The 22,682-nt window shown below is 40.0% G+C and overlaps 1 protein-coding gene across 4 annotated transcripts in view; it reads right to left on the bottom strand.

Annotated features, from left to right (window-relative positions):
- The window catches only part of Cpne8 (copine VIII), a 191,908-nt gene that overhangs the window by 112,897 nt on the left and 56,329 nt on the right, over positions 1-22,682 (bottom strand). For 3 of the 4 annotated variants that reach the window (NM_025815.2, XM_030248705.1, XM_006521285.1), the window contains 3 exons: positions 19,255-19,358; positions 14,734-14,773; positions 1,436-1,512 (listed from right to left, as the gene is read on the bottom strand). In NM_025815.2, coding sequence (NP_080091.1) covers positions 1,436-1,512; positions 14,734-14,773; positions 19,255-19,358 — 221 coding nt within the window. The remainder of the gene's footprint in view (positions 1-1,435; positions 1,513-14,733; positions 14,774-19,254; positions 19,359-22,682) is intronic. The other variant, NM_001357979.1, reaches the window with a different exon arrangement.

The following is a 22,682-nucleotide window of genomic DNA, read 5'->3' on the forward strand; positions in this document are numbered from 1 at the left end:
CCTGGAACACTCTCATTACATATCCTAGGCTAGCCTGGAACACTCCTTTATTCATCCTAGGCTAGTCTAGAACACTCTCATTACATATCCTAGGTTAGCCTGGAGCACTATTATTATTTACCCTAGGCTACTCTAAATCATTGGCAATCCTCTTCCTCCCTTATGCTCCATACCTGGCTTTATTAAACACACTAAACTGAGACTAAATACATTTTACTTCTAAACACCAAAGTCCTATAACTAGATGGAAATGAATTATGCATAACAGGAATATTTAAAGGGAAACCGTTAAATCAAAATCCTCAAACATATTTGGTAATGATTTCATATAAAAATCATGGTAAATAAACGAAGTTACAATGAACAGACACCCCTAGTTTATTAGCTAAGAGGTTTTGTCTAACACCGGCATACACCCTGCATCAAATTTTATACAGAAACACGAGAAATAGGAAATGGCGTGTTCATGTACCTGAGGCTAAAGAAGAACAGAGTCACTTTGACCATATTTATTTTGTGAGTTTGAGAATAAAATAAGACAGGGGTTAAATTTTTCCTAAAGTTTAGGCTTCATGGCTAGTTCTCAGTTGCTGAACATTTTTTTCCTAGATCTCCAAACAATTATGGAATTCCCATCTATTGGGCACTGGGGGTGGCGGGGTGGTAGCCTCTTCAATTCAGAGTGGCCATTGACACAGAATCTGGCTGGTCGCTCTTACCCCAGGGAAAGAGGGACAAGCATAAATGTAATCAGACCTTCACTTGAGACTCCAGCCCCTTCACCTGGTCCCACAAGTGACACACACTGCTGTTCCAGCTGCAGGTGGTCTCGGGAGGGGCTGGATGCACAGGACTTGGTACAGCATTCGGAAGTCGCCACTGAGGTGGGACTTCTCTTTGGCTCGGCTGTTCGGGCATCAGTGGAAATCTGTAAGTACCACCAGCCCATGTTTCTGTAAGCCCGACAAACTCATCCGTTCACTGACAATCTCTTTGGTTTGTCGCTGATGCTCTATTGGAATGAACAGGTTGTTTGTATCCCCACACCCCTACCCTTGGGAAAGTCATGTAACGATTAACTATTAAAATCTCAATAATGCCAAGTACATTTATCGAACAAACGGTTTAAAAGTAGTGCTATGCATACTTCCTGACTTAAAGAAATGTCTTGTTTCCCATAAAAGTAACAATTTAAAGTACATTTTCTTTCAAATCCGATCAATTCATCATCTGAGAATGTTTTTTTTTTTCTGCATACTATGGCTGCTGATGCACATTCATTACTAAGATGTCAAAAGTGGTCACTGGAAGAGAAAATCCCAATAAAAAATTTAAAACTCTCTTTTGTTTTACAACCACATATATTCATGAGTTCCAACCTGCTAACACAAACGCCAGAGATGACATGTCACTGTCTGAATTAAAAAGTACTTACACTATTGGCTTTTCCAGGCGACTTCCCTGTGAACCAACAATCTCCCCCAATGTACAAAACACTTGTCCCAGAAAGTCCTAAAATAGATAAGAGGATTAAAGCTCATATACTCTCACACTGATGTGCAACAGATATTTCGTGCATCACTTTTGCATTGCTTTCAGTACTGAAATACAGAATTCTCAATTCCAAAAATAAAATAAAATAAGCCCAATATGAGTCGACTTAGGCATGTCACTCTCCTCCAAGTTCACACGCTATGTCATACTTCAGTCACAGAACCAGTTTGCCGTTTTGAGCTTCCAGATTCTGCAGTGTCACGAGACCCACTGCTCTGCCACTGTCTGGATGCACAAACTGAGAGAGCAGAGCGGGTGTCAGGAAGAAGCCCCATGCTCCAGGATAGCCTGGATGCTTTCTGAGATCTTCGCTATCCTAACAGCTCTGCAGGGCAGAGCTCCATACAATGAATGGCCTAAGGGAAGCTCTGTGAATGATGTACAGACACCAAATATGACGTTTCATTTTTTTTTCCCAGTAAAATAAGTCTACAAATCTACTTGTTAAATGTGCAAGGTGTGGTACTGAGTTCACTAAAGTTTCAGAAAAAATAACTTCTCAAATTAAGAAAGAAAAAAAAAGAAGAAGCCAACTCATGCTACAGATAAGTAAACTGGTGTTTGACGTAGGCAACTTGCTTAGAACCGTGCTGAAAACCCAGAAGATGAATGTGAGGCTCGTTAGGGTACTATGGCCAGCCATGCGCTGAGAGTGGGAGCTCTGGACTCAGATACACAAAACGCCAACGGGCCACAGAAATAAAATCCCTCATTACTCAGTGAGGGGAAAACAAGAAAACGTGGCGGATGGTGTTCTAAGTCCAAATAGGAGTTTTCCTCGTATAGATTAGGAAGGAAGCCTTGAGAGGCACTTGGGGTCAGACTGAACTGTTAATCCTAGAGGAAAGATCAGACTACACGTGTGCAAAGAAACGAACTCAAGTAAGGAGGAGTGGAGGTGAGGAGCCCGGACCAGGAAGACCTCTCTAGGCTGGACAAGTGGAAGCAAGCAGGCAGTGTAGGTCAGTGCAGGGACAAGATCAGAGCAGAGTCTGGTCAGGACAGCACGCCTCTAGTACTTGCTCAGATCACGGGCTCGTGACAGCAAAGGTTTTGCACTCAGGAGAGGACAGTCGCTAATATTAAGCAAAGTGATATAAGATCCAAGCCAAGGTTGCAATGAGTGGTGGGAAACAGATTTGGTGAACTGGCCCTGTGTGTGGCAGGGCCTGGAGGCAGAAGGGAGCAGTCCGGAGACCCAAAAATTCACTGGAAATCTAGAACTTGATAACAGATAAAGAGCTGTACTATCTTAAAAATGTAGGTCTTTTAAAATTTGTTTTTTAGTGCACAAAGCAACTGTAATCCTTATTATAAATTATTAATTGTTAAACTCATATTTAAATTGAAAACCATTAGCATATTGTGTCGATTTCAATATATATTTAAAATACATGAGAAGTGGAATAAAGCTAAAGCTATGTACAGCTGAATACTTGGCCTTCCAAATGCTTGGTATTTGGAAAATCAGCTACAGAAAAAAAAAAAAAAAGGAGCACTCTAGAACTCTTTACTAAGAATATTTATATCAATGAGCTACAGCAAACACGTTAAGTGGATTCTGTCAATGGACTAGGTAGGATCAGAAAAAGCTGTAAATTATTGCACAAGGGAACACAATAGAACACAATAGAAATAGGTGGCAGTGTACACACCTACCAGCAAACAGGGGAGCACCATTGTGTTAATAGATGGAAAATCCAACTAGTTAAATCAATAAAATGTGTGCTACTACCTACATTGTGAATCTATGAGAATCCTGCTTCCTCATCCCATCCCATGTTCGCAGCATCCCTGGGTGTGTACTGCATTTCTGAGTGTGCACCATTCTAAATCGAGCAACACATTCACTACTCAGCACACAATATTTACTAAGCAGTCAGGAGGTGGGAGACTTCTATTCAATGTGTGTTTTAGCTGGCTTAATGGCTCACATCTGCTATGCATTTCTACAGTACGCCCATGTGTAAATAATTAGTGTCTTTCAGTGGGTATTTTTAGGGTTTTTTTTTTTTTTTTGGCTGTAGGTAGAGATGGAAATAAAAACAAGCTACACGCTACACCACAAACTGTCTCACTGTGTCTTAGGCTGGTGCTGTGTGACCCAGTTGTGGAATCATTATAATTAGATCGTGATGATATTTCCAGGAATAAATGCAGCCTCTTCTACAACACTACACCCCTACAGACCAAATCTAGCTGGGAGAATCTTAGGCGGCTGAGAAATGCTTTAATGTAGAACATAATAATGGCTACTGGATTCTCCCTAAAATGACAATGAGAACAGTAAGAATTTATTAAATTCATTACTTTATAATTTATGTGGGTTCATAATATAAATTATACAGAAACCCATTCTGTTCATACCTAGGATTCATTGAAACTTAAAATATTTTCCTAAATAATCCTCCCAGGAATACATGCGGTAGGAATTATTATGTCCATTTTGTAGATCGGACTACTGAGGTATAGAAACATCGTTCAGTTTGTGTATGAGTGCAGACAACAAAGACCTTTGTGATTCTATTCAAAGGTACTTTGTTATATTTTAAACTCACTGATTGTATGTGTGTGTGTGTGTGTGTGTGTGTGTGTGTGTGTGTACGCTCACACCATAGTATGTATGTGGAGATTGGAAGATAGTTGAAAAGAATCATTTCCCGCTTGCCGACATGTAGCTCCCAGGGCTGTCCTGGCAGCAAGCTATTACCAGCTATTACCCTCAATCTACTGATGGCAAAAAATAAAAGCGAGATCAAAACAGGAAGGAGAGGAGAGGCGAGAGCAGCAAGGGGTGGATAAGAGCAAGAATAAAAAGCAGTGGCTAGCTAGCCAGTGGGTGTGCTCAGATTATCCCTGCAGCAATCTGCATCTACATTTGTTACTACTGAATGACTCAAAGTCCCTGCAACCTGAGTCCTGTTAATTATACAAAACACACTGGTTTCTCTCTTCCATCTTAGGTCTAGACACAGCATCATATTCTTATTCGTCCGATTTATTGTTTTAGTTATTTCTTAAGTATGAAGAACTGATGAGTTCTGTTGCCTAAATTGTATTTCATGTTGTAGCTACAGACTTGTCTGCCTTCTCTACTTTCATTTCGCTTCTGCCCTGAGCTTTAGAAATTTTACACATAGGAAAAGAAAGCTCTAGGAACAGGGAGATGGCTCAGAGAGTGCTTGCTTCCAGGACCGCCCTGGGACCCACATGACAGCAAGTGGGAAATTATTCTTTTCAGGTATCTTCCAATCTCCACATACATACTATGGTGTGTGCACTCCCACGTTGTGTGTGTGTGCGCGCACACACACACACACACACATACTACATAAATAAAAAATATTTTTAGATGTTAAAGGGAAACTTTGCAGTAAAAGAACTGATTTGAGTTGTTTAGATACAAACACTAATGGTTCCTATATATGATTTATTTTATTGTCACACACACACTCAGTGAGTTTACAATATAACATAATACCTTTGAATAGAATCACAAAGGTCTTTGTAGTCTGCACTCATATGCAAACTGAACCATGTACCAATGTTCTTATAGCTCAGTAGTCTGGTCTACAAAATGGACATAATAATTCCTACCGCATGTATTCCTGGGAGGATTATTTAAGAAAATACCTATAGATAATATATGCAAAGCACTTGGAATATTTAAGTCTGGAACATAATCCTCCTATTCCCTGGCTAAAGCATTGTTACATACTAATAATATACTACTTGCTACAAGAACCCAATACTGGGATAATTCTACAACTACCTAAATAAAATATCTTCAGTTCCAATCCCAGTCATGCAAGGTCACTGAAAGTGCTATGATGCAATGGAGCTGTGTCTTACACACCAACTCATTCTTCATGTTGTACACATAAACTTACAGAAGGACATTCAGAGAGCACTAACTCAGCGAACCCAGAATCTGAAAGACGTTTCCGAATTTTACTACTAACACACACAGCATATCACAAATCTAATCCTAAGCAACTTCAGGAGCATCTCACAGCCTGACATCTTTCTCTCCACAGTTCTACTTACAATAACTTTGAAATGGTTTTCCTGCTTTATTAAGGGCTGATGAAAGTCTGCATACATAATTTCCCTAATTAGTGGTTGATTTATGTTAAAAGTCATTCAGTGTTGTGTCGATGGTCCACTTTAATTCCACAAAGTCACTGGGGACAGTCAACTGCTCATGCATGACCTAACCATTAGATGTCTTCACATTGAGTTGTGATTTGCTTTTATACATTTTTGAGATCATGTAACTAATTTTTAACACGTCTATACAAATAGTCGAAGAAAAACTGAATGTTAAAAATATCTCGCCTTTGTAGTATTTTTTAACTTAATGCAGTAAAATTGAGGAACTGAAAATTTCTACCCAAAAAGATCATATCACTGGTGTTATCTGCTAACACTCATTGCTGGAATGCCTTTCTAATATTTCCTAATTAATTTCAATTTATTTTATTTTATAAATTGCATAAATGACAATGGTGAGTGAGTTGTTAGCTATATCATGCACTGCATTTAGTATGGCATCACTTTTAAGAGCCAAACCAAGCAGTACATTGTCTCAGTAGTGATTCCTGATCTTAAATAATTATTGCCTCGGTCGTATCATTTGGGATGTGAGAAAGTTCACCATTGAACAAGTGAGCTCAATATTTTAATAGAAATAACTGGTTGCAGTTTAACAATAGAGCAACATGGATTTTTGTCTTCATACCCAGGGTTTTTACCTTTAATAAAAGAACAGTGATGAACCACAGCAGTTAAGTCCTCTCTTCCCAATGTTCTAACAAAAACCTCCAAACTAACTTACAAAGTTCGAAAATCTTCCCCAACTAAATTTATCTATTTACCCTTTGGACTGATGATTTTCAACATACTTTTATCATTTTAAGAGGACACATTAAGCACATTAAGGTAGTTAATTAAGCCACTGACTGAAAATTAAGGTTTCAACAAATTGGCAGTCACTGATTAAAGCCAATCATTTTTTAAAAAATCAACACAAATACATAACATACATTTTAAAAAGCAATAAAATTCACACGTAGCAGAACCTCCATGCGTAAAATAGTACACATGGAAATAGTGTAAATAGCACCTCTTGGAAACACATTATCTTCAATAAAACACTAATTCTCGACTAAGCTATTTGAAAAGTAACATGCTATAGTTCATTTTCTCACCAGCAGTAACAAGCAAATATCTAAAAGACTAAGACTACCATGGAATATTGACTAATAATTGTTCAGTATGAAATACTTTAGTGTTAGTTACTAAGTAATAATATTAAATATTACGTAAAATCATCATGAGGACCTCTATTGATACTAAATCCTGAATAAAAGCCAATTTTCCACATAAACTATGCCAGCTCATCCAAATTAATAAGGACCTGAGTCACAATCACGCAGTCAGAATCAGGCAAGAATTCTATGACTCAGAATGTAAGGCACACGGGGATAGGAAATCTAACCCACATACAGAGTAGCAACCATTCAGGTGTGATCTAGTGAGGCTGGGTCTCATCAGCTAACATGCATCAGGAAGCTTTTATCCCCCAGACAGCAGAGGATAACAGGGGGGACAGTTACACAGAGATTTTTTTCAATGGTTCACATAAAGAACAGATCTGAGAGCTACACTCCTCTGTAGGTGTAAGGTGCAGTTGGGAAATTGGCAGTAGTGTGTTCACTCTCAACTCTTATCAAAGACGTTTCCCTCCCCACCCCCAGCAGATAAGAGCCCATCACAGAAAGCAATGACGTCAACAGGCAGAGAACTGACCATGAGTGCCTGCCCCAACTTATATTTCCACAAACCCTACACCTAGGCTGAGAGAATATTGCGGAAGAGGGGAGAGAAAGATAGTAAGAGCCAAAAGAACAGGAAGTCTGTTGTGAGATTGTGTCTTTTATATGACAGGGACACTACACCCGTGACATCTCAACAGAACCACTACCTAAACCATGACAAACCAGAAAGAATGAAAACACGGATGACATGCCGACATGAATTGGGAAAATCTGACCACATCTCGCCCATACATGAAGAAGAACAGGGAATTATCAATTGCTGAGAAGGACCAATCATCCCCAGAATAAACCTCTTCAATGGATCCAATACCAAGTGGAGCCCTAGAAATATATGCGTACAAGAAGCAGTAAAGAGACCCAGCAGCTTGTATTCACATATTTATTCACACATGAGTATACACATGTACATGTGCATTTACGTGCATGTACACACATGCATATAATAATTGAAGAAAAAAGAGGCCATGAATTTAAAAAGGAGTGGATACAGAGACATGGGAGGAGTTGAAAGGGAAAAATGAATTAATAAATATTTTTCAAGTATCTGAAACGTTGGGGGACCAAAAAGAGTTAGAGGGAGCAAAGAGAGTAGAGAAGAGACAAATACTGTGGGTTCATGGATGAAATCCTCCGAAAGTCACTGATTAATGTGAAGGAGAGAACCAGACAAATGTGGGAGACAGAAGCTTACAGGTGGAAAAATCTCAAGAGCAGCATTGTTCCGGAGACAAAAATGCAGATGAGTCAACAAGGATACCTGAGGGGAAGAAAGCGAGGGGGTGGGGCAGAACAAACAAGGAGGTGGAAAGCACAGGGTGGGCTGGAACCAGACAGAGGCATGTAGCAACAGGCTTTGAAAATGATGATTGTAGCTAACCTTCCTCTACAGAACTTCTAAAGGCTTCAGTTCACTCAAGAACCTGTCCTCTCATTTTCTCCATTTGCATTCTCTTTAAAGAAGCCTAAGCCCTAATACTCTCAATTGGTATTTTGCAGAATCCTGCCTCTAGTCTCTGAGCACCACCTAGCCAATATGTGCATTTAAAGGCTTACTGAGTGTCAAGTCAAAGTTAGCATCAACTTGGTCTCACCACCCAGGTCTCACCCCACATCCCTGGCCTCAGACACCTCTGCAGTAGAATTCACTGTTTACCTAGCTATACTATGCCTCACCAATACTCAAGAGAGCCGAGCAACTTCTCTTATTTCACAGCCAACAGGGAATCCATCTATAATCAAACAGCCATGATATATTCCAGCTGGGATTGTTTCTTCTCATTTCAGTGGCTTTAATTGTCAAATGTGACTCATGCAGTCAAATGACAACTGTTATCCTTGGTTCCGATTTTGCATCTCTGACCTCATTCTTTACTTCGGCAGGCGAGCATCATTGAAATGCATAAATCAAATCACATCGCTCTCCAGTAGCATACAACAACAAAAATTTAGACCTCTTAGGGGCATGGCCTGTAAATCTCTACATACCATATGTATATGCCCATTTCAACATTGTCACACGGCCACAGTATACACTACATCCCTTTCTCAAGGAACTTCATATTGCCTCTCCCTTTTGTTTTGAAATTCTGCCTTGCTAAGCTTTTCGGTATCTCCCCTCCTCTAAGCACACACTCATGAGAATGATAGTCCTGCCACAGTGCCTGGTAAAGGGGAATCTCTAGGGGCTTCCTCGTTTTCCTGGGGATGAGCTTTGGAGAGGGCTAGCCTGAACTTGTTTCTCTTCGGGGCCTCCGAATCCCTGTCAGTTGCCATGATGGAACTAAATGTCACTGCTTCCTACCCATACTTTCCCATTCTTTCTTCCCTGTGTGACTTTAGCCAGGATTTTTGTTTACTTTTGGCAGGTGTAGTGAGAAAAGGCACCACCGCACTTAGCTTTACATTCTAATGAGAGAAACTTGTCCTGTTTGTAAAGCTGTTCTTAAGAGAAAACACACATCATGGCCCAAGCATTCAATTTTCAAATGAAACTATAAAATAGAATTAACCTACAGAAGGAAGTTTATTTGAAGACCAGTTAGGGAAAGCAAGAAGGACCATGGAAGCCTACGCTGGAGGTTAGTGATGGATGGCCAAAGGAAGCCAGAGAACTGTTACCACATCTGAAATGGAAGAATTTCAGTGCTACCTTCTGAAGTTCAGCAAGAAAAAAAAGAAATCATTTTGGCTTGCCTCTCGGCTACCCATTGTTACATTTGGCACAGGGACAAGAATCCTAGACACACCCACTATGAACCTATTCTTAACCCTTTTATGGATTGCTGAGGTGATAAGACTAAATTATGTAAATGAGCATGTGGGCTGTAGCTCTGCCAACAACGTTAAGATAAATGGGCTTGCTAGTTCCTCAAAGAATGATATCCTTTATTCATACTAGCTAATGCCCATGGAAGAAAATACTTTAGCAAAAGTATTTATTTGGGGACCCGTTACAAGAATCAATCACATGATGAAATGAGAGCCTGGATTTCATCACCCTTCACTTGGAATCAGTATTTTCCCCACTGCAAGCTTTCCAACTGCCAGAGAAACTCATTAAAATTCCACCTGTGTTTCATGTAACAATATTCCAAATCAAAGCTACAGGTCTACTTTCTATCTCCATTTTCCCTGATAGTATTATGAGTTTTCTTATTTTGGAGGTCAGCACCTCACTGTGTCGCTGGCTTGAAACTACTACCCTTAAATTCCCAGGGACTGAGGACTGGAATGTCTATAACATGTGCCACCACATCCTGCTAAAAGAGATTTCTAAATCCCAGCACTTGGGAGGCAGAGGCAGGCAGATTTCTGAGTTCGAGGCCAGACTGGTCTACAAAGTGAGTTCCAGGACAGCCAGGGCTACACAGAGAAACCCTGCCTCAAAAAACAAAAATAAATAAATAAATAAATAAATAATAAAAATAAAAATAAAAAGAGAGAGAGAGAGATTTCTAACCCAGGATCCTTAACTATCCGATGACAAACACAGTCATCCTAAGAAGGAAATCTTCCCCCCAAGTCATCAAAATTAATATTTCAAAACCAATGATTTAAAAAAATCTGTTTCCAAGAAATGATTTGTGGCCAGATCCCTTTTGCAAAACAACAACTAAGTGAATCCATCCGCATGGGGATTGGTGCACTTAGCAGTGCTTTGTAAATGACTCTGGTTTGTATTTCTCTCTGCACAGTTGGCAGGTAGACAGCTCCGCTGTTAAGAGATTGCCTCTCTGGGGACAGACCTAGCTTGCTGATTGGTTCCTCTGATCTTCGAAAGGCATCATGAATTGCTTAGGGTTGGATGCACTGTGTGCTTTTTACGTAAAATCTATACTTCAGTGCTTTCAAATAACAAAGAGTTTGTGTTATTATTAATTTCTAACAGAACCTCAGGATAATAATCTCCAGCAATTCTTACAATAATGCAAACCTATGTTTTTTTTTTTTCCCATTTGAACATATTTTATCCACTTAGCCTAGAAGCTAAGGCGTTTATTAACTCATTTATATTGTCGACTGAATATACGTATTTTTAATTCTTTGTTAGACTTACCTGGTGTGGGCACATCCATACACATGGGAGTGTGCGTGGTGTGCATGCATGTGCATGCACATGTGTGTGTGTATGATGTGTGCACGTGTGTACATGTTTGGGTGTGCATGTGTGCTGGCAAAGGTTGAGGTCAGAAGACAATTTTCAGGAGTTAGGTCTTTCCTTCAGAACGTGGGTCCTAGGAATCAAGCTCAGGGTGTGTCAGGCAAGCAGTGAGCGTCTTTACCTGAGGAGCTATCTTGCTGGCTCTAGCATATATTTTAAATATACTATGTAACATAATATGGATATGGTTTAGACAACATAATCTGTGGAGAAGGCAATTGTTCAAGGAGAACATCAAAGAGAACCCGCAGGAGAGGCAAGGAGACAGAAATGGTTCAAGTGTGTGTGAGTTGGGAAGTGTTTAACGTATTGTAAGAAACCTGAAAAGGATTTGGACGCCCAGAAGAAAGAGACAGCACAAGAAAGATGACAAACCACAGACAGTTTAGTTTTAGGTTTCAACTGACAATCTACTAGAAAATATTTAACAAGCAAATGAAAATTGGGTTTGTTTGTGAGTTCAAAGACAAACACTCTGGAGTCTCACAAGACATAGAAATATGACAGCTATTCAGAACAAAGTGTTCCACAGTGAGCTGATATAGAAAAAAAAATGAGAAAGAAAACACGAGAAACATTAATATTAAGACCAGAGAAGCAGGAGAGAAAAGGAAGCGTTGTGCTGTAAAAGCAGAAAGTCTTGGGAGGTGGAGGGGGATTTCTGGGCAATTTAGGGGACAAAACATTACTTTCTTGAAGAGAAGGGTCAGTTCTCTCCAAAGGAAAGAAGATGCATGAGATGAGAGCTGAGGAGTGAGCACTATCTTGGTTACACCGGAGTAGTGTTAGGAATCAAAAACTAGAATCCAGCTAGTTATAAATAGCAAAGCAAAGGAAGAAATCAAGAGGAATGATTCCAAAATTGGGATGGAAGAGGTGATATGAGGGTAGATCAGTATCACATTGAAAATTTGCATTCTAAGGATTATTGCTTTTAATGACACATGTATGTCTGCACGCATGCATGCATCTGTGCGGAGGTATGTGAGTGCGGGCACAGGCGCCTCAGAGAGCAGAAGATCGTTATCCTCAAGGAGCTGGAGTTACACTGGGTTGTGAGCCACCTGGTGTGAGTGCTGGGAACAGAACTCAGGTCCTCCGAAAGAGCAATGTACATTCTTGAGTGCCGAGTCATCTGCTCAACCGCACAAGCCATTTTAGGGTGAGAGGAGCATGAGACTATGTTGTGGGGAGAAAACACTCTTCTACCAAAGAATTATTTGAAAAAAAAAATATATTCAATCTCATATTGTGGAAGGCATGTGTTTTATATCATAAGGTTTAATAATAGCTGTCAATTGAAGGAAAATATATTCGGTCATATTGGACGCACGTATACCTCACATACTTTCTTCTTTGAATGGAAGGCAAGTTCAATGATAGGGACTACACGCACTTCCATCCATAGCCTCCAAACATCCATCACCATGGAAGTGTCTCTAACTGCTCTCCTCTTACACTCTCTGAACAGCAGTTTGCACTAAAACAAGCCATCAGGAAACATAGAAACTATTTCCCAGGTAAATGGTAATCCATATTATATCCAGTAAAGGGGAAGGGGGGCTCTATGGCAGGCACATGATGATGGGTAAACAGAAGAGAAGCTCAGAAGAGAGCTAACTAGAATGATCACATGACCTCAGAAGAACAGAGAAGAAGAGAGAAAACACCCTGGTCCCTGCCCACTCTCCAGTTCCTAGCTTTGGACCAGAGAGCCAAGCTCTGCCTCATATCCCTGCGATGATCCCAGCCCACGTGAATGAGAGGATTCTGCTCTTTCTTTCTACTGAAATAATCATGCCTAGAAGCTGTGGGCCTTTCCCTGGTTCTTCTCAAGAACATTTCTAATAGCAAGGTCTACAAACACAATATGACAAACACACAAGGCAACGTCGCAACAGGAGCCTGTTGCAAAGGGAAAATATTCTCAATGCCCAGCCATGATGCTATGAACCTTTTACAGAGAGGAAAACCATTATTGGCGTTCAGTCACAATGCTACAAATCTTCAATTAAGAGCAGCACATTTTCAATGCCCAAACATAAAACTATGAGCCTGTCCTAGAGAGTAAACCATCTCAATGCCCAGGCACAACATTGTGGAACTATTACAGACAGCAACACATTCTCAATGCCCTGTCACAATGCTACAAAACCATCACAGAGAGCAACACACGCTCAGTACAAAGGTACAACACTATGAACCCATGATTAAGAACAGAACATTCTCGATGCCCAGCCACAATGCTGCGTACCCATCGTAAAGAGCTGGTGGCATGCCTAGCACAGTGACTTCCACTAATAGGAAGGAAGTAGTATTACAGCATTTCCTTAGTTTATAGAAAAGTCATTATGTATATGGTTCTTTTTGCATTCCTTCACGTAATTCTAGTATGTTCTTTATTATACAGTTAAATATTATATCTCCTTTAGTGAACTAGAGAAAAGGTTTTTATGCTACCCCAAATCATCTCCTAGATTGTGATTGCCTCAAAAATTCTTCTCTTCTGTGAATAACAACACCATCCCTCTCTCTAGGCTACAACAGATATTGTATGTCCAACTATTCTGTTTACGGCACACAACAAAGGATGAGACTAGCTGCCCTCCCCACGTTGGTTGCTAATTCTACACCTGTGGAAGCACAGTTCACTGTGAATCCTGCTGAGCCCTTTTCCGAACATTACTGCATCTGTTCCTCACTTAGCCCTCCTAGCGTGGATTGAAGGTGAAATGCACCTCAGATCTTTATGTATTTCAGTGGCTTTGTTTGGGAAAGTGAACGAACCTTTGGGGAAGTGGACCCTTACTGACGAGAGTAAGTCACTGGGTTAACCCCTAGGGCTTCACAGTTTGCCACCCCCGCCCCAGGCTCTCCTTCCTGTGTGTCAGTGACATGTGATCACTCTGCTTTCTGACTGCTAGTCCTGCCTCCTGCTCCTGCTGTGTCTTTACTGCCATTCCACATAAGCCAAAACAAGCCCTTAATGTGCTGTTTGTCAAAGTCGTCTATCACAGCAGCAGAAATAGCCAACAGACCTTGCAAGTCGGTTTGATCTAATTTCAGTCTTTCACATCAGTAACAAGCAGCTACATCAGTATTTTGCCTGAGTACCTTCCTCTCGTCTTCTCCACCTATCCTGCTTAACACGCCAAGCTCTGCCTCTCTCCTGCTCCCTGACTGCATGGCACTACTGCTGGTAACAACTATGATCTGGAGAGAGGAGACTGAAGAAACAGGCATGGCTTGACCTGAGAACTTGTCATATTTTGGGTTGTGAGTCTATTCCTTGATGTCTTGCACGCTTAAGAAACTGACGTGAGGAAATTCTGCTGAACAATGAGAGGCAGGACAATGGCTCTGCCTGGAACTTGTGTCCCTCCCAATGTCTCCGATGTGGAGCCTAAGAAGACAATCTGGCTCACTATGGCGTGCTGCTCAACCTGATATGATATACAATAGGGCCACATCTTAAACAAAATGAAAACCCTAACCCATTCTACCAACAGAAGGTACTTTCTTTCCATAAGCTCCTTCTAAAGGTGACTCCAGCATTCTAAATGTTACTTGTTTTCTGTGAAAATCACATCAAATATCATTTTTAAATTTTCAAATGAGCATCAATATACAAATGGACATATTATGAAACAATATGTAATAATAAAAATATGAACTTACATGTTTGGACAAGTTGGGACTCTTAGAATCAACATCATATCTGAAATATTAAAGTATGAAATTCAAATTATTCTCACAAAAATACAGCTAAGAAATAATGTTTCATGGAACACACAAATGCTAAAGGTAATCTGAACAATAACCAATGGGACGAGAAACAGATTTTAAATTTCCAAACATCCAAAGACAGACGTGACACCTGTGGGTCATCTGAATTCCAAATAACCAAAAGCATGACCTCTGTTGTTCGAGAAGTTGCAAATCCATCTGTTCTTTCCAACTGTCACTCAAGTGACCCCAAAGTCTCTTTAAAATGAAATATTTTCCCCCTGGATATGAAAACTGCATACATCTTATTAACAGCACATGTATATTATGTACATTATAATTCTTACCTGATAGCTTAAATTCTGTTGTTAAGGTTGAAAACTCACTGGACTTATAGAAATTACTTTTTTTTCCAATCACAAGGCATAGGGAAACTGTTTTATGTAAACAGAAATAAATTTTGTAAACAGGAATTTACATGGGAACATGGTAAGCTTCAGCTTTAACCAGTCACTACTGGAAATAGATGGTCTCCTAGAAAAAATTCGGGATGGCTCTTTTGACTGGACATGACCAAAATAATATCATCACGCTAGGCTCTTAGATAATATTGTCCTGGGGCTACTCTTTCAACAAACCAAACCCTTTCACATTTATGCGTAACTTTTTACCAAAACTCAAGGCCATTTTTTTTTAAGGTTAAGATTTTTCCCTCTCATCTAAATAAATCTTTGCACAAAACAAAGCAAAATGTCCTAGTTAATTGTAGGAAAAAAGAGAAAAGTTCCCTATGAACTGGAAAATGGAACTGTAAGTCTCTCATAATAGGCAGTTGCCAAGATAACATGCCTTCCTTTGCCGTGTTAGGCAATGAACCCAGGGCCTCCAGCACACCAAGCAAGAGTTCCGACACTGAGCCCAGAGAGCAGGTGCTCGGAGCTGAGTTTTACTTTCTTTCTCTGGCACTGTAGCATCAGCTATGCTGGTGAACTTTCCTGCTCAACTTTCTGTCACCTAGGAGACACACCTCTTCCTGCACCCTTGAGGTTACTCCTCAGGCATGACTGAGGAGGGAATGTGTGTGACCTGGCTGTGAACTGGATGGAAGAATAAGAGAGAAACTGCAGATAAGAAAACACTGGCTTCTGCCCACCTCTGCGTCCTGGTCAGCATCACAAACCCCAAGCTGCTTGTTCTAACGTGTCATCAGTACCAAGACAGACAGCATTCCTCTGGACGTGAGCCAAAAGGAACCATTCCTCCCTTCGCTGCCTTCTCAGATGCTTTGTAACAGCAATAAGACGGTATCAGTATTAATCAACTAAATCCAAAACAATTCAGAAAGTCCTTTGCAGCTATTTGCTGGCTACTTAACACAGGTATACAATGGAGGGATGATCCTTGAGGTCATTCGCTGGCTACTGCTCACTGGTGTGCTATGGATGGGCTTCCTTTAAACTGTGGTCAGTGTCGGGCAATGTGTTAGAAGAGTACTCTCTCTACATGATGGGAACTGGGAACCACGCTTGATTTTTCTTAGGATATTTGTCTGTTCATTATGTTCTAAACTGTCTAAAATTAATATACATATTTCACAAGCTATACACTTAAAAGAGAAACTGTAAAAGCCAAGCACTTGTATTCTTTGTGTGTGCATGTGTGTGTGTGTAGATATAGATATGATACAGATATAGATCACTAATGAAGTAATGAATCTTCTTTATTTTTTACTAATATAATGAAACAGATTACAGTATAGAAAGTAGCTTACTATCAAAATGGAAAGCATTATATGAGACAGCTCAATGAAATAAATCAAGGGAATTAATGCCTTCAGAAATACCCACGAACTGAGAGAATGTGTCGGTCGCTTCCCTTGAGCTCTGCAGTTAACCCTTTCCAGTCCTCCTTGTTTTAGGCTTTTCAAACATGAAATTGAGATGTCATTTGAATAGAAATTCTGAAATTTTTATAAAGTGCTATTTATCTCAATCTTGCAGCACACCTTCATGGTTCAGGGATTATTTGGTTTCTGTGAGACCTGTAGTTTCAAGGAAGTTGAAGTTACAGGGTATCAGTCATCCTGCCTTGGTTATTTTCCATTTCCTGTCACTCTGACATAGCTGTTCCTGAAACAGCCACCACAGTGAGTACCAGGGAAGGAATGACCAACAGGTGATGAACCCAAAGTGCCAGTATAGAAGGACAAAAGGACAAAGTGACAAAGGGTGACAGCAGAGAAGAAAACATAAGCTGTCACCTGACAAAGGTGGTTGGTGCCTGTCAGCAGACAGCAACCCAAACTCTAGGAAAACGCCTCTAACAGTCAGAGCTAAAGAAGGAGAGCTTAGAGAAGTCTGTATATGCATCTCTAGGTTTAGTGTCAACAAACCAGAACACACCGTGGGTGGGTTGTGTGCATCCTTTCATACTAAAATTTCACTCTTAATACTTTATCCCCCAAATGCAAATCAGAGTAATAATAAATACACACTGAGTTGCAAGCAGGGACACTGTTCCAGGATACCTGTAGTAGAAGAATAGAGTCGGTGACAATGAGCGTCAATACATGGTAAAATACATTATATTCTTGCAATAATAGTCATGTAGTCCTAAAAATAAATGAATTCTATTTTGTGGCATAGAAAAATACGTGAAAACTTAAAGATACAGGGAAATAGATGTGCCTCAATTCCCTCATGCATGTCACAGTTAATGAAGCTTGGGTGACTGACACGGTGAACTATTTACACTTTTTTATTGGAATAATGGAATTCTTATTTTTCATTTTACATTCACAATGACTAAGTATTACTTTGAAGTGAAAGAAAATGCAGAGAGATCTGAAAGGGAGAAAGAAAAGGGAAACAGAACAAGGAATCATGAAGTGGTGACTAGTTTTAGGATAAAAATGGAAGAGGAAACATTAAGGGGGAACCATGATGCTCTGCTAGATGAATCATTTCAGAAACAGTTGCTGCTAATGCTGAGCAAGGGGAGCGGTGAGCATAGGGGAGCTGTGAGCTCCTTTCCCACAGTTCTTAGCCGCAAGGTGTTAAGTAACAATGTTGCAGCCTCCATGGCCCAGGATGGGCAGAAGACATTGTTTCATCCACCTTTGATTATTTACAAAGAGGTTTGGGGAAAATAAAAGTCTAATAAGAATATCATAAATTTTGCTTCCTAAGCCTGGTGAACATCTAGCAGCCTTGAAAGAAAGCATTACTAATTATTCTGTCACATATATTTCAGAGTATAATAAAAACAATTACTAGCAGTATAGAACTTTTAAAATCTGTAATCATTAATTATTTTCATATACAAGGCAAACATTATATTATACTACACATAGAATCTTCAATACAAGCACACATTTCTTTCTGTCCCCCACTTCCAGGATCCCCAAAATTCACCTCTGTGGAACAAAGACTCATCTATAGCTGAGAATTAAAGTCATCGCCTGTCTGTGGATCTGGTTCCCCTAACTGGGCTGCCTTGTCTGGCCTAAGTAAGAAAGGATGTGCCTAGCCCTGAACTTGATGTGTCAAGGTGGGGGAAAATCCAGGAGGGGCTCCACCCTTTCAGAGGAGAAAGGGAAGAAGGATAGGAGATGGCAGAAGGGACTGTGTGAGGAGGGAGGCAGGGAGGAGGAGGGGCAGCAATTAGAATGTAAACTGAATAAATAAATAAATTAATGGAGAAAATATTGGCCCCATGTTTTCTTTGGTCAGGGATTTGAACTTGGCAATAGCACTTCAATAGAGTTGGTTTGGCATCTATATATATATACATACATACATACATACATACATATATATATATATTGCTAGATCTACCACCCTTGGCCTTAAAAGCATGACGTAAGTATCTAGGGAAGCCATCATGTGACAGAGATACAGGGCTGGGCTATCATACCAGGGGGAGAAGTGAGGCATCTGCCATTAACCATTACGCTCGATATGTTCCCTTCCAGTATTCTGAGATTAAAGAAACCCACTGGGGTGTAGGCTTGAGAGAAAGCCCACCTACACTTCCCAGCATAAATAAGCTATCTACTCACTTATTCAGTTGTTTCAAAATATGAAGAAGAAGAAGAGGAGGAGGAGGAGGAGGAAGAGGAAGAAGAAAGAAAGAAGAAGGAGAAGGAGAAGGAGGAGGAGGAGGAGGAAGAAGGAGAAGGAGAAGGAGAAGGAGAAGGAGAAGGAGAAGGAGAAGGAGAAGGAGAAGGAGAAGGAGAAGGAGAAGAAGAAGAAGAAGAAGAAGAAGAAGAAGAAGAAGAAGAAGAAGAAGAAGAAGAAGAAGAAGAAGAAGAAAAGATATGTTCAATACTGTGCTCCAGCTCTGGCTGAATAGAATAAAACTGTCTTTCTATGGAACATCCGGGTACTCAGAGCAATCTACACAGTCCAGACAGTAATACTCAAGTAGTCCTTAAAAGTCACATTTATAATGTCATGTTTCAGTAGAACTTACAAGTCAAAACGAAGATTCTCTCTTTCTTCAAAGAAATAATCCAGGATAAACTTTCTTACAAAATCAGGATTCAAAGTATTATCGATCACTTCAGTTCTTCCAAACTACAGATAGGAACAGAAGAGGCACAAAGGTTAGAAACAAACCCTGCATGGTGACTTACTTCAAAGAGTAACACACTCAGTGTAGATGTCCCTTTAAAAAACGAGCAATCACCACCCAGTTGACTTAATCAACAACAGCTTCAGAGAGATGTGCCTGAAGACCAAACTACCGCTCGAACTCTCTCGAGGAAATAAACATGAACTTGAGCTCATTCCAAACTCAGCTACATGTTGCAATACATCTCCCCCCCCTTCTAACTTGAAAAACAAATCCTTTTCTAATCTAAAGAATCCATGTGTACAATATATTTATGTTTTTAAATAAGACACTTTTTAAAAAGTCAGACAGATAATATGTATTCTTAATGAGAGAGGCCAACTACCCATCCACAGCTCTCATCCTCAACTTCTATAGGAATTGATTGGCCCTTCCTTCACACAGTAAGGTCTGTTAGCCATGTTTTCGGCAGAAGTTTCTTGAAATTATCCTATACTTAACAGCACAATTTCATTCAGATGGACACATTATAATGACATATACCTATCTTGTATGCTTCTAAAAAAATGGGTAATACTTCAGCTTAGAAAAATATGTTTCTGTCTTTTGAGGGAGTGGAAATTAGGGAAGAAGTGCACACTGGGCCCCTCTCCTTTATATGTAAGGAAAGGCATTAGATGGCGTTCTAAAGTCAGCACAAACGCACACAACACAAGGGCTTTCATCCTCAGCTAATAGTCTTCACCGCAAGGTGCCAGTTTAACAGGATTTTAACCTTAGCTGTGAAGCCATTAGTCAATCAAGCCCAAGCCGGCAGGCTGTCTTGCTAGATAACCTATTCTTACTAAAGTTCCAGGTAGTATTATCTTTTTAATAAGAAAATGAAGAATCAAGCTCCACTATTATTCAATGTGAAGGCCAGAGGCTGCTTTAAACCTTGTTTAAATGATTATATAAAATGCGTATGACAAAGAATTCATTTGCGTCATGGCCAACTGATCACTCCATCACAAAGAAATAATTCGCAACTGAACAATACTTTATGTCATGGACCAATATCGCATAGACAGACTAATCCAATGGTTACCATCCATATATAAAGACCCTACAAAAGGTTCATATAGTTAGAGGTTACTGTCCAGCGTGTGGGATCATTTTGAAAGGTTCTGGAAAATTCAGGAGGTGAACCTAGTGGACAAATTGAGTCACTAGAGCTGGGATCTGGGTGATATGTATTCCCAGTCCCTTCCTGTGCCCCTTTCATGTGCTTGGGGGCTGCCATGTGCACTTCTTGATTCACATGACTTCCCACTACAATGTACAGAATGCCAAAGAAACACATTCCTTCTTAGGTTGCTTCTATAAGGAATTGCGATCATAGTGATCATTTCAGAGAACCAGCCTCCTGCTGTGACTAAGCCTTATAAAGGGCGCTTAGACCTTTAGGACTGACACGTGAGAGAAACATGGGAAAGTTTGGAGATGTACGTTAGAGAGGCTCTAGAGCTTCAGTTCTCGTCGGAACTTTCAGATATTTACACTACAATTCATAACTGTAGCAAAATTACAGTTGTGAGGTAGCACCAAAAATAATTTTAAGGTTGGTAGTCACCACAACTCGCAGAAACTGTGTTAAAGGGTCAGAGCATTAGGAAAGGTGAACACCACTGCTCTAGAGTACTGTAAAGATATTAGTGGGTGGTTCTGGTGGGAACTCAGAAGACGACTAGACTACTGATCAGAATGTGGACAGTAGACATTGGTGACTGGCACAGAACTCAGAGATCCACTGCTCAGGAGGTTCCAGGCACATGTGAGAACTATACTGGACATTGGACTACAGGCCATTCCTCTTATATTCTAGAAAAAAAAACATATCTATCTTTTGTTCATGTCATAAATGAGAATGAAATCCAAAATAACAGGGTAATTGATTTGGTGAATAAAATTCCAACAGAGCGTATATTTTGTCAGGAGCCATCAAGGAGAAACTAAAAACTAACAGGTGATCTTCCTGAGATGGATCTGCCTTGGATTAAAATCTCTGATGATTTGCTCCTTCAAGCAAGGTCCAAGAGAATTTCATTTTAGGAAAGATTTCTGCTATTAATATGCTTTCCCAATTATTATATAACATATATTCAATAATTACATATTTATATGTAATTGTATATACATATACATATACATATACATATACATATACATATACATATATATATATATAAAACAATCACTAGGTATTAGCCCACACTTTTGAGCAGATTTCTTAATTCTTAATGATGATCTCATAAGAATTCCTAAAATTATAGTAATTATTAAGCTCCTTCTTAGCAGGACTGCTGTTAAATCATTTCTGACAGTCAAAACTGCACTGAGAACTCTGCCAGTCTTCAAGTATCTGAGATAGCTTCGGAGATAGCAAGCGGGCATCTACTACTCGAAGCACATTCCAAGAGGCTGTAAAACTATTAACCAAAGGTCATAAAAAGGGAACTGTTTACTATAAGTGCAAGGGCAGAAGATAAAATATTGACTGGGCTTATCTATATAAATTTCAATAATTACTTAGTCACAAGAGTTATGGCTCTCAACTCTACATGAAAACTGTAGCTAATGGCAGATGAATGTTTAACCAGATAATTATTCCTAGTGGATATGCATGTAAACACTCTGTGTTGTAAACTTCTTATTCAATGTATTACTTAAATTTATGTGTAAACTTGTGGTGAACTTTTTACCAGGTGATCATGTATTTGTATAAGTGCTGAGGACAGAGGAGAGATCCCTTATCTCTCACTCTCTCTCTCTTTTTTTATTGGTTATTTTATTTATTTACATTTCAAATGTTATCCCCTTTTTCGATTTTCCCCTCCCCAGAAACCCCCTATTAAATCCCCCTCATGCTTCTACAAGGATGTGCCCCCACCCACCCACTCTCATCTCCCTACCCTCACATTCCCCTACACTGATGCATCAAGCCTTCATGGGACCAAGGGCCTCTTCTCCCATTGATTCCCGACAAGGCCATCCTCTGCTACATATATGGCTGGAGCCATGGGCCCCTCCATGTGTACTCCTTGGTTGGTGGTTTAGACCCAGTGGCGCACAACTTTAATCCCAGCACTCGGGAGGCAGAGGCATGCGGATTTCTGAGTTCGAGGCCAGCCTGGTCTACAAAGTGAGTTCTAGGACAGCCAGGGCTATACAGAGAAACCCTGTCTCGAAAAACCAAAAATAAAATAAAATAAAATAAAATAAAATAAAATAAAATAGGCCCTGGGAGCTCTGGTTAGTTGGTATTGTTCTTCCTATGGGGTTGCAAG

The sequence above is a fragment of the Mus musculus genome, chromosome 15 (genome assembly GCF_000001635.26).
Source record: "Mus musculus strain C57BL/6J chromosome 15, GRCm38.p6 C57BL/6J".
NCBI lineage: Eukaryota > Metazoa > Chordata > Mammalia > Rodentia > Muridae > Mus > Mus musculus.